This window comes from Camelus bactrianus, chromosome 16 (genome assembly GCF_048773025.1).
Source record: "Camelus bactrianus isolate YW-2024 breed Bactrian camel chromosome 16, ASM4877302v1, whole genome shotgun sequence".
NCBI lineage: Eukaryota > Metazoa > Chordata > Mammalia > Artiodactyla > Camelidae > Camelus > Camelus bactrianus.
The window spans coordinates 30,369,675-30,382,246 of NC_133554.1; the positions used below are offsets into that span (position 1 = coordinate 30,369,675).

The following is a 12,572-nucleotide window of genomic DNA, read 5'->3' on the forward strand; positions in this document are numbered from 1 at the left end:
TGGAGGTCAACACACCTGCAGTGGTTCCCAGTCCAATTATGGAGGCTGGGTGTGGTCCTAAAGCCCTGCACACACTCCTTCCTGTATGTGGAATTGCTCTGCTCGTGCTGTGAGTATGGAGACATGTAGAGAAGAACTGGCTTCTGTGGAAGCTTCTGCAGGTGGAAACCACTGGGGATTCTAGGAGGGAACAGCGTTAGGATGGACGGAGCAGAGTCTGTCACATGGTAGGTTTTGAGCTAACCTTACAAAGGGGAGAGATTCCCTCATTCACCAGGTCGGGTGCAAAGTACTGTGGTATCTATTCTAAGTTTCTAAGGAAGAAGACCCAAAGCCAGGCAGTGCCTGAGAAATTTAAATGTACTATCTAGTCTTAGAATATTAGAATTAGGAGGAAAAACAAACTTCAAAATCATCTATCCACCTAAATTCATTTAATTCATGTCCCCAAATTATATCTCGAAATGTATAAATGTTTCACTCCTGTTCTAAATATTCAAGGTTTTGTGTTTGTACAAAGTATTTTAATAGCCTTATAAAATATGATCTTTAAACAGGATAAACTTAGTCCCTCCAGAAGCATAAAACAGAGATTAAGAGTAATTTATCAATACATATAAACCATTGTTCTTATGCAAATCAAAAATACAATGAAATATCACCTCACTCCTATTAGAATGGCTATTATCAAAAAGACAGGATAACAAGTGCTGGCGAGGATGTGGAGAAAAGGGAACACTGGTGCACTTTGGTGGGAATGTAAATTAGTACAGTTATTATGTAAAACAACATGGAGATTCCTCAAAAAACTTGAAGTAGAACTACTCTATAGTCCAGCCATCCCACTTCTGGGTTTACATCCAGGAATATCTGCAGATGCACCACCATGTTCACTGCAGCATATTCACAACAGCCAAGACATGGAAACAATCTAAGGGTCCACCAACGAATGAACAAATAAAGAGAATATAAGAATACAGATATATACTGCCATTTGCAACAACATGGATAGACCTTGAGGGCATTATGCTATGTGAAATAAGCAAGACAGAGAAAGACAAATACTGCACGGTGTCACTTATATGTGGAATCTTAAAGAAAAAAAAGTCAAACTCAGAAAAGAGAGTAGAAAAGTGGTTGCCAAGGGCTGAGGGGGGTGAGGAAATGGGGAGCGGGTGGTAAAAGGGTACAAACTTTCAGCTATATGATGAGTAAGTTCTGAAGATCTAATTTAAAACATGGTGACTGGAGTTGATAACACTGTATTGTACAACTGAAATTTACTAAGAGAGTAGAACTTAAATGTTCTCACCAAAAAGAAAAAAAGATAACTTTAACTCTTAAACATTGTTTTTTTTAATCACTAGTGTGATTTACTATTATGTATTATGTACCCACATCTGTCTTTTTAGGTAAATTATTCATGGAGACTGCAAATAGGCTTTATGTGTATGTTAGGAAGAAAAAAATCTGCCAAGCCAGGTGTCGCGGCTGAAAGAATACACCTTCCTGTTTCCTTTTGTTTCCTCTGTTCAAAAAAAGAAAGCACCTCTGAGAAAAGCCTCTAAGAAAGGCCTCTAGTGGTAATTTCTGGAATGGAATTAAACAGATTGCTGTACAAAGGGGAAAAAAAAAAAAAAAAGCAAGGTGGACTGTGGAGTCAATCGGAAAGTGAGATGTCAGCCCAGGAGGCGTTTCTTTCCTGGAAACTTTATAAAAGGTCAGCTCATCCACCAAGAGACAGACTCTGCTCCATCCATCCTGAAGCTACAGCTGCTCCCTCCTAGAATCCCCAATGGATTTCAACAACAGAATCTTCCACAGAAGCCTGAGCTCCTCATCACAGGGCCCTGCACTCAGCATATATAGGAAGGGGAGCACACCTAGCGTGTATGGTGGGGCTGGAGGCCACGGCACCCGCATCTCAACCTCCAGACACATGGTGAACTATGGGAGCGATCTCGCCGCGGGGATCCTGTGTGCTGGCAATGAGAAGATGACCATGCAGAGCCTAAACGACCGCCTAGCAAGCTACCTAGAGAAAGTGCGGTCCCTGGAGCAGTCCAACTCCAAACTTGAACTACAGATCAAGCATTGGTATGAAGCCAACACCCCTGGCACCAGTCGGGACCACAGTGCATACTGGAAACAAATCCAAGAGCTGCAAAATCAGGTGAGGCATGATGCCTGTGCTTTCTTCTCCACTATTCAGCTGCATGATACATCAACATGATATGTATGTTAAGCAGGTCCCAAGGGACATTGTAAAGCAAATTAGGCTCAAATGCTACATCTATAAAAATGGTATATTCTACCGTCTACTCTTAGTGCTAGAATACCTGACTACAATAGGACGATTCTAAACCATACATTCAAAATAATAATAATAATTCTAATTACATACAAAATATTGAAATTTTATCCTCCAGTCTTATCTGTATTTTTGTCAGTTTACCAAGGCTAAGCAAATAGTAAACTCTTTTTCTGGAAAGAGCTAACAATTTTTTATGTGGTAACAAATCTTTGCTGGTTTTTCACCTAATGTCTATCAACTTTTAAAATCCCAGTCAATTTAGAGATTTTCCACTCCTTTCATTTATATAAATGTTGTAACACAAGTGATAGAATACTGGATCATAGAATTCAAGGATAAAGTGATTCAGAGTGGAAATGGGGGGAGGGGTATAAGCCTTAATGATATCTGGATTTTAAAATGTCTTTAAAATGTTTAATAATCTGATCATCATCACCAAACGGTTCAGAAACCACCTCCACAGTAATAAAATGTTTTACTGCCCCCAATTCAAATTTATTGCAATCGTACCTGCTCCCATGTCATACAAGAAAGGTGAAGTTGTTTTATCAGTTATGCAAAATAAGACTTTGCTCCTAAATTGAAGATTTCAAATATGACACAGAACACTTACTCTGTTTTAAAATTCTTATCTAATCAAGAAGAGTGTCCCTTTCATTTTCATTTCTGTTTTAACATTCCTATTTCTTTCGAGCAAAGGTCACTTACTCACCAGCATGTCTCTTTTTCCTGCATTGTATTAGACATCAGTGCGACTTGATTCAGATTTTACAGGAAGTTACTTTGGGGTTTCAGGAGCTGTCGGGATGTGAGGCAAAGGTGTTTAAATTGCCCAAGAGGTCATTCTTCTCAAGCTCCCACTAAAGACATTCAAAATCAGCCAACCATTCTCCCAGTCTCACAATTCGTTTTTCTGAAGTAACTTAGGATCATTCCAAACACATAGGCATAGCCAAATGTTTAGATGGGCAGACCCAGTATGTGAAAGAAGGCAGCTCCCACCAGATCTGCTGAAAGAGACGTGTTGTTGTGGCATCTTTTACAAGCAAACTTCTGATCTACATGCATCTTAGAGGACTCCCCATGAGGCAACTGCTTCCTAAGATCAGGGGCTTATCCATCCTGACAGGCCCAGTGCCTAGCACAAATCCCACGACATGGCAAGTGTGCATTCATTCAGCCAATATTCAGTAGACACTATCTAGGTACTGGGCACCACACTGGGCACTGAGGCCTGTGGTGGTGAACAGAATGTGATTTGGGGGAAACAGACATGGACAAAGGCAGCATTCTCCTACACAGAAGGATACATGGAGGCCTGTGCAGAGCAGTGAAAGCACAAGCCCTTCATCCAGCTCTGAGGATCAGATTTCCTCAGACCTTCACTGAGGAAATCAGTGAAGGCTTCCTTGAAGCAATGATGTCTAAGCCGAGACCTGGGGAGAAGGAGTTCACCAAGTGAGAGGGCCTGAGAGGAACGTTCTAAACGGGAACAACACCAAAGGCAAGGCACTCATCAAGATCTGATGGCTCATGTTGAATTAAACTCTCCATCTGCACAATCAGACGAAAGCTGACCAAACCCTAAGGACTAGAGTTGCATAACATCTACTATGTCAAATACTCATCTCAGTATTCCACCTTTTTATTTTCAAACGGAAATCCTTGAACATCATCTTTGACACAAGCGTGGTTGTAGCTGAGGAAAAACTCAATCATTTTAGACTCCTGTCCCAGGTGAAAATGTCATTCTTTCTTGTGTATTTTCCAGATTAAAGATGCTCAGCTACAAAATGCTCGATGTGTCCTGCAAATTGATAACGCTAAACTGGCTGTCGAGGACTTCAGGCTGAAGTAGGTTCTCTGACACCCTGGGAATGCTTCCTGAAAAGGAGTGCCTTTCAGTGGTCCCTCATGACACCCAGCTTTCCACACTGCGGGGCAAAGGAGCTACCATTAAATATTTTCAGAACCTTGGAGTTTAAAGGGCATTAAAAGCTATCTGGTCTAGCCCAGCATCAGGACTGGCCTTCTTTCTCCCACAATCCTAAGATTTGGTCACCCAGCACGTGAATGAACACCTCCAGTTACTACCACTGTTCTCGATGGTTAGCTCTGGCTGCCAGAATGTTCTTTTTAAGTAACCTGGCATCTACCTTTTCACCTACTGAAACTAATTCTGCCCTTTGGAATAACAGCAATTTACAACTCCCCATCCACCTAAGTGCCCTTCTGTTATCTAAAGACAGCCATTTATCTACCCTCAGTGATTATCCAAGTCACCCACGTTCCTTCAGATGCCTACAAGTGTATGACCCAAGTTCTAAGGTTGACTCTTAATGCTTTCTAGTTTCCCAGTGTTTTACAATACAGTCTGACCAACCAAAGAACGAGGTTGATAAAAGCAGTTCAAATTGTGTTCACTTTCTTATAGTCACATCACAAACATGTGATCAGAGCTGTTCCTCATAAATGCTTCTACACTAGGGCTTCCTCATCCTGAATTCATATAACGCATTGGTACTAAAGAGTCCTTTGTGGTTTAGAAGGGTAACGTTTTAATGCTACAAGGAATCAAAGAGAAAGCAATGAGGATGCAGACCTGAAGTTTAAAGCAGCAAAAGTTCATTAATTCCAGTCAGCATCTGAAAGGGCTCAGTGCATTATCATTTTTTTAAGTTTACTACATTAATAAAAATAGGAGTATATAAGACTGTAGAGGAGAATGGATGAATTTTTAAGATAATTCACTTTGGATGCATCTGTTTACAAAGTAAGAAAAAGAAACTGATGATATGCATTCACTAAGTGAACCTAACAATTTAATACCAATTATTTATTATTTATAATACCAACCTAATTATTTAACACGAATAATGAGAACCCTTTGCTAGCACAGTAATTACAGCAAAATATTTTTTGAATTTTAAAAAAATATATTCTAGAATTTAGAAACTTATAAAAGTAATTTTGATTGCTTTTTTTTAACCAATCACTCCACATCACAGAGACTACATTATGCAGCAAATTATCTGATGCCAATGTTCTCATGAACATTTTCAGAATGTATAAAGGGAGACACAATAATGTACTGAAATTGAACTCATGTACCACATAAAAATCTATCTCATTGTAAGATTATCTCTTCTATAATGGCTTCAGAAGGACTCAATCATCTCTCCAAACTAATTAATTCACAGGTTTGAGGCCGAGAGACGGCTACGCCTCGCCGTGGAGGCTGACCTCCAAGGCCTGCATAAGGTCTTTGATGAGTTAAACCTGAGGAAGACAGACTTGGAGATTCAAATTGAAGAGCTAAATAAAGACCGACATCTCCTCCAAAAAGAACATGAGGAGGTGAGAAAATATTCAGAAGTACTATTGGAAATAATAGAACGGCTTTAATAATAATAAGGAGGAGGGGGAGGAAATAGAGGAAGATCCGGTGGTGGTGGTGGTGGTGGTGGTGATGAAGATGACAAGAATGACGTGAGCCTAACTTCTTTCCATACAGTGCCATCAGGGTTGAACTGCTTAGAGCAGTACCTGGCTCGTAATAATAAGCCTTACCTGAGGTGTTACTTTCTTCCTCTGTTACTTCTCCCCAGTGAAAGAAGCCATAAGACTAACTATGTCTTTTCTGCACAGCCTCATCTGAGAATGTGCTTCAGACCATAATCAATTAGGATTTTCATTCTCGTAGGAAGTGAAGAGCCTCCGCGCTCATCTGGGCAAGAACGTAAATGTAGAGGTGGACGCTGCTCCAGGCCTGAACCTCGGCGCCATCATGAATGAAATGAGGCAGAAACATGAAGCCATGGCCCAGGAGAACCTTCAGAAGGCCAAAGAACAGTATGAGCTACAGGTAATGGAATCATTCCAAAGGATAAGCAAATGTGTAGAAACTGTCCTCCCAAAAGACAGAACTCATCTCCTTCCATCCTTCCTTCCTTCCTCTCTCCCTCCTTCCCTCTCTTTCTTCTTTCTTTCCTTCCTTCCCTTCTTATGTTCTTTTTCTTCCTTTTCTCATTTATTTATTTTTCTCATCTTTGGAACTTTAGAGTGAAACCCTCCAACAACAAGTCACACTGAGCACTGAAGAGCTAAAAGGAGCCAAGGATGAAGCAAAGCAGCTGAGAAACAGCTGCCAGAGCCTGGATATAGAGCTCCAGTCCCAACACAACATGGTAAAGCGCTCTAACCTTCAGCCCTCAGTGCGTGTGTGTTTACTAGGTGCCTGTACTAGCAACTCTGGAAATGCAAACACCTGCAGAAAATAACCCCTTCCCTTGCAGAGCAGGCAGAGAAACAGGCCAAACAACTGATTACAATGAAAAGACAGAAGACAATCAAGGGCAAGGATGCAGAGGAAAAAGCTGAGTTGAAGGATTTCACAGGGAAAGTGGCACTGAAAGTAGATCTGAAAAAGTGAGATGAACTTTTAATTGGAGAACAGGGGTCAAGACATTCCAGGCTGAGCATTTCAGTCAGCTCATGACGACTTTTGCTGTGGTAACAATCCCCACATCACAGTGGCTTACAACAGCACTACGTCCATCATGGGTTGGCTGCAGCTCTGCTCCATGACCTTTCTGCTCCATGGTAAGTCGAAAGGAGTAGACCCTACCCAGGGCATGCCACTGATATGCCAGAAAGAATGGGGCAATGGCCAGACCATGAGATAGCTCTTAAAGCTATCTCCTCAGAAAAGGCATTCATCAGTTTCACTTGCATTTCATGAGCCAGCGAGTCACATGATCAAGCCTGGCACCAATGGGATGAGGAAGTCTAATGTTCCACATGGAAAAGCACCGCAAATCACAGGGAAGGGAAGCAGATACTGAGAACAATAATATAATATATTGCAGTGAGAGAACAGTGAGTACAAAGCTAAAAACAAATAAACAAACAAAACACCCCAAGAGCCAGTGACCCCAGCTGGCTGGCTGAGGCTGCCTAGATGGAAATAGTGGGAGACAAAGCTAGAAATATGCATGATGCCCACAGCGACTAGCTGTAGAAATTCTCCTCAAAAAAAAAAAAAAAATTAAAATTGAGCCACCTCTTAAATCAGGTCCTTACATAAGAAACATCCACTTTTTCTTGCACTCTTAGAAAGACGCTTTGGAGCATACACTAGAGGAGACCACCGCTCGTTATAGCAGCCTTTTGGCCAACATCCAGAGACAGCTAAACTTCCTTGAAGACCAACTGGTGCAGATTCAGATGGATACAGAACGTCAGAGCAACGAATACAATATTCTCCTCAATATAAAGACCCGGCTTGAGCAGGAAATTGCTACCTACCGTCGCCTTCTGGAAGGAGAAGATGTAAAGTAAGGCTCTCAGAATCAAGGGATATGTGTTAATGGCTATGTGCTGCCCTATTTTAACGTCCATACATTAAACTGTCAGCACCAATGCAATCCCCAGCACAAGAGTAATTACACACACCTCACCACCACCACCACCACCAACAACAAAACAAAAATATACCAGCAAGTACACACACTCCCAAAATACCAAGTACCTCCTTTGTATTTGAGGTCATGTCGTAGCACTGAGGTAGAAGACGGTTAGACAGACGATACAGACTATGCTTGTGCTAATTTCTATGACTAATACAGACTTGAAAGCACTATAACTTTTTAGAGTTCTCATTGCAAGGTTATGAACTGAACAACAGGGCACAGAGGTCGGTGGGAATCAGTTTAAGAATCATCAGTGTTGTAGCAGCAACTGTCTGTCTTCAAATACCACGTCCACGAAAGGCAACAACAAGGGAACACAAATTGGAACTTACATTGTAATTTTGTTATTTTAATTACAAAAATGTCTAGCATAGGTCAAACAGGCTGGTTGTGAAGCTGTGTATTTTTCAAGTTAAAAACTAAGACACTCAAGTTTGAAGTAACAAGCACTGTAAAAGGGGGAAAATACAAACAGCAGTAAAACACAACACTCAGACTTCACTTTGAAACAAAAAGGCAGGACAGTGCTTCACTTTCAAAATGGCAATAATACTTCTCTCTGTTTCTTTTTCTTTTCTTAAAAAAACAAAAAACAGTACAGACTACCTGTTAAGTACCCTGGAGGAGGGAGGTAAGTATTCTGATTTTCACACATTTCCTGTAAGACTGAATTCTCAGTACTCACCACTTATTATCTGCCACTGGTGAAAAGTAAAGGGAGCTCAGTTCTCAAGGAAACAGATAGTACCCTACAGATTCTGAAAATCAGGCACATCACATAAAGAGACTCTCCATATGGGAAATTTCTCACATGCCCTGTAACAGGGTGATTTTCTTGGCCCATGCTATTACTGTCGTGAGACATCCTGAGATCTTGAAAAGGTAAAATAAGATGAAAATGTATATTTTACTTAATTCAATATTTCCTACATTTATTTATTTTGGTGGGGGGAGGTAATTAGGTATATTTAGTATTTATTTATTCTTAGAGGAGGTACTGAGGATTGAACCCACGACCTCAGGCATGCTAAGCATGCGCTCTACCACTTGAGCTATACCCTCCCCCCTCCTGCATTTATTTATAAGATGGACTTAAGATCATTTAAGAAAGAGAATGGGTTCAGCTTTTTTCTAAAATAAGGAAATGCATACAAAGTAATAATTTAAAGTTGAATATTATAAACTAGCAGAGTCATATGTCTGAATTAACATTTTCTATTTAAATCTAAATTCAGATATAAAGAAAACCAGGAAGATTAAAACAGTCGTGCAGGAAGTAGTGGACGGCAAGGTTGTGTCATCCGAAGTCAGAGAAGTGGAAGAAGTTATGTAAACAGCTGCCAGAAGGTGATGCTGCTGAGGTTTTGAAAGAAATGTAGCTATAAATTTTGCTCCCAACAAGAAGGCAGCATCAGAGAGTATCATGAATGTTTTGTAGTTTTCAGAAGAGGGGGGACAGTCCATTTATCAGTCTTCGTAATTGAATATAAATGTTTTACTCAGAGGAGCTGCAAATTGCCTGCAAAAATGAAATCCAATGAGCACTAGGATATTTAAAATATCATTACTGCCATCTTTACCACAAAATGCATTAATCACAAGTTTCACACCACCTAATATCAATTCGTTAATGTTCCCAAACATTACAGCATATTTCAATTATACTAAACTGCTATACAGACCAGAGGAGTGTATGCAAACTGTAAATGAACCTCTCTCTAACTCCTCTTGTTTCTGGATTGCAAAATCTCCTTTCAGGGGTCCCTGGATTCTTGAGTCAATTTCCTGGTTAATTTCATTAAATTTTCAATATCAGTATAATTCTACTTGCCTTAAGAGATATCTGCTTTTTGCCCTCATTGTCTCCACTGCCTTTAAAAGTCAGATCAGCTCTTTGAATAATTTGAGAGTCAAATTCCAATCATAAATGCTGAGCAGAATAAGAATGAAGTACATTATGCTTGAAATGGGAGTAGATCAAAAACAAAATCAGCCAAACCCTTCTCAAGGCAGAATGCTTCAACTTATGATAATAAACTGTGTAAATCTTCATTGGGTGCCCTGTTTCTTTATGCGGTAAAGGTATGTGATGAGATGTTTCTTACTATTTTTTTAAATAACTGCTTTCGTGAAATATAATTCACATGCCATAAAATTCATCCTTGTAAAGTATGTAATTCCGAGGTCTTTAGTATGTTTACAGGATCGTGCAACCATCACCACTATCTAATTTTAGAGCATTTTCATCACCCCAAAAAGAAACTCCATTATCAGTCACCCAAAATCCTCTTCCCTCCCAGCCCGACAACCACTAATCCACTTCCTTTCTATGGATTTGCCTAATCTAGACATTTCTATAAGTGGAATCATACAGTGTGTTCTTTTGTACAGAAACGTTCACAGCATTTTCATTCATAATAGCCCAAAAGTGGAACCAACTCAAATGCTCATCAATTGATGAATGGATAAATAAAATATGAGATATCCCTACAACAGAATAGTATTCTGCAATAAAAAGGACTGAAGTACTGATACATGTTACAACGTGGATGAACCTTAAAAACATGAAGCTAAATGAAAGAAACTAAATATGAATGGTCACGTATTAGCCCCCCGAGAGACCTGGCGGCACAACGGTAGCACATCTGACTCCAAAAGGTTACAAGTTGTGCTCTCACTCCTTGTGCATTTTAGTGAGCCATAACTGCCTTGCAGATGTTTACAGGAAAGATAAATTTGCCCTCCATCATTGTATTCTAGTAAATGGATAGCTTGGATTTAAATTTTGATATATGAGTTGGTAAATAAATAGGATTTTGAGTATGATTATTACGTTGAAAATAATGTGATTCACTTAAGAATAGTAATTGCCACCGTTTATTGAGCCCTTAATATGTGCTAAACAGTGTGCCAGCATTTTATATGCATTTCTCATTTAATCTTCACAATTAAATTAAATCTTCCACCCATGAGGTAGAGGATATTGGGTTGAATCATGTGAGTATGAACTTACCAAAATGTGATCATTTTTGACCTTCAAAAATAGCAGTTTCCTGTGGTTTGACCTTATCATGTTCTCCCCAATTTACCTATGAAGACATGAAATAAGGACTCTCCCGCAGTCACAGTTACCAAGTAACGGAGCAAAATTGAACTTCAGGGCTGTTTGCCTAAAGTCATGACATCCTTTTAAGCAACTAATTACATGACAAACAATTACTGGGTACCACCTGAACATCTTCCTATGCTTCGTTGTTTTGTTGTTTTCTAGTGGTCATTTTCACTAGCCATGTTGACTTACAACACACTGTTGTCACACATGTCCAGCTAACGTCACACACAAGATTTGATTCGGCACAGTCTTTGTCAGAAAAGATATTATTTTCACCCATTCTCATTCCTTTGCTTTTCAAAGAAGTAAAGAGGTTTCACTCTTGTTCTATTTCTTAATTTCCTTCCAAGTCACTTTAGTTAAGTAAACTGCTTTTAAAGATGCTAAGAACTTTTATAAGTGAATTCTTTTTCACATACCAAGACACATTCCAGAATAGTCTGAGACCCTGAGATGCAAACACCAGAGACCATGAGTCTAATTAAGGAGGTGAGTTTGAAATTCACTAGGCATGGCCACTCTCATACTGCAATAATGACGCTTTGTTAAAAGAGGTAAAATTATTATTTTTACTCAATTTCCTATCATAAAAATGAAGATTAAGCCTTGCCTTTTGGTCTGTCTCTAGTTTCTTCCAAGTAATCTTTCCAAGTTAGTAGGTGAGACCGTACACACATGTGGGACCAGATGATTCTACCTCCGGTTCTACCAGTAGTTACTGTGTGAAAGTGAAGTGTTAATCTCTGTATCTATACTTCTACAGCACGATCCTGTTTCTGACAGGCATACAGATCCAGAGAAGATTCACAGTGCTTAAATATAGGTCTCTTTATCACACATGAGAACCACCATCAATATATTTCATGGCTTTATATGAAATTATCGGTGCAGAAGTGGAGCTATCAAACTCAGAACCCCTACAGATGAGGTCAGGATGGACAGAACAATTTTTTTTCTGGGCTTTGAGAATTCCTTCTACACAGAGCCTTTACAATATCTAAAAAGAAAAATGACATGAAATGACCTAAAATCAAAACTTGACCAGTGGACACCATCTGCTCTCACTCACACTCGCTTAGGGGTGGTCTCAGGCACCTTATGACACCCTCAAAGAGCAATTCCAACTTAAAGCATTGGTTAGCAATTTCTATTTTTCAATTTCCCTTCAAACATCTGTTTTCTCTCTCCTCGACTCACTTCCAAGATCACCTTACCGTAGTCTTATTTTATCTTCCTCCTCCTCTCTCTCACCACGTACAAGCCTCCCTTGCTTTTGAGAATCACCAAGCTCTGAAGTCCAAAAGTCATCCTCCAGCATGTGAACACCATGGTGTTACTTCATCATTTTCTCAAAAGCACAGTGTAAAACATCAGTAACTCAATATTCTTTCACTCGCTCACAGGAAGTTAAAATGTTATCCAAAGCAAAAAATAAAGAAAAAAGGTGTTACGAACCAAGTGATCAGTAAATTGCACAAAGTGAAAGGTACGTCTTTAAGAGAAAGAACTCAGAAGGAAAATTCTGCAGTCAAAGACCAGGAAACTAACCGATCTGACATGAAAAGATGAGCACACGTTTCACTTAATAAAAATCTAAAGATTTACAAGTGTCACATAAATAATAGCCCTCATTTTGAGTATTCTCTAAACTCTACAAAAATAGAAGACATAATTC

General features: G+C 39.5%; 1 protein-coding gene and 1 long non-coding RNA gene across 2 annotated transcripts in view; one reads left to right on the forward strand and one right to left on the reverse strand.

Moving 5' to 3' along the window:
* Nucleotides 1–12,572, reverse strand: part of LOC105073222 (uncharacterized) — a 113,399-nt gene that overhangs the window by 62,672 nt on the left and 38,155 nt on the right. The gene's annotated exons all lie outside the window — the stretch shown is intronic.
* Nucleotides 1,727–9,837, forward strand: KRT20 (keratin 20). Its single transcript, XM_010960427.3, has 8 exons — nucleotides 1,727–2,173; nucleotides 4,086–4,168; nucleotides 5,515–5,671; nucleotides 6,018–6,179; nucleotides 6,376–6,501; nucleotides 7,430–7,650; nucleotides 8,382–8,416; nucleotides 9,021–9,837. Exons 1-8 carry the CDS (start codon nucleotides 1,796–1,798, stop codon nucleotides 9,116–9,118), a joined length of 1,260 nt encoding a protein of 419 aa, XP_010958729.2. The 5' UTR covers nucleotides 1,727–1,795; the 3' UTR covers nucleotides 9,119–9,837.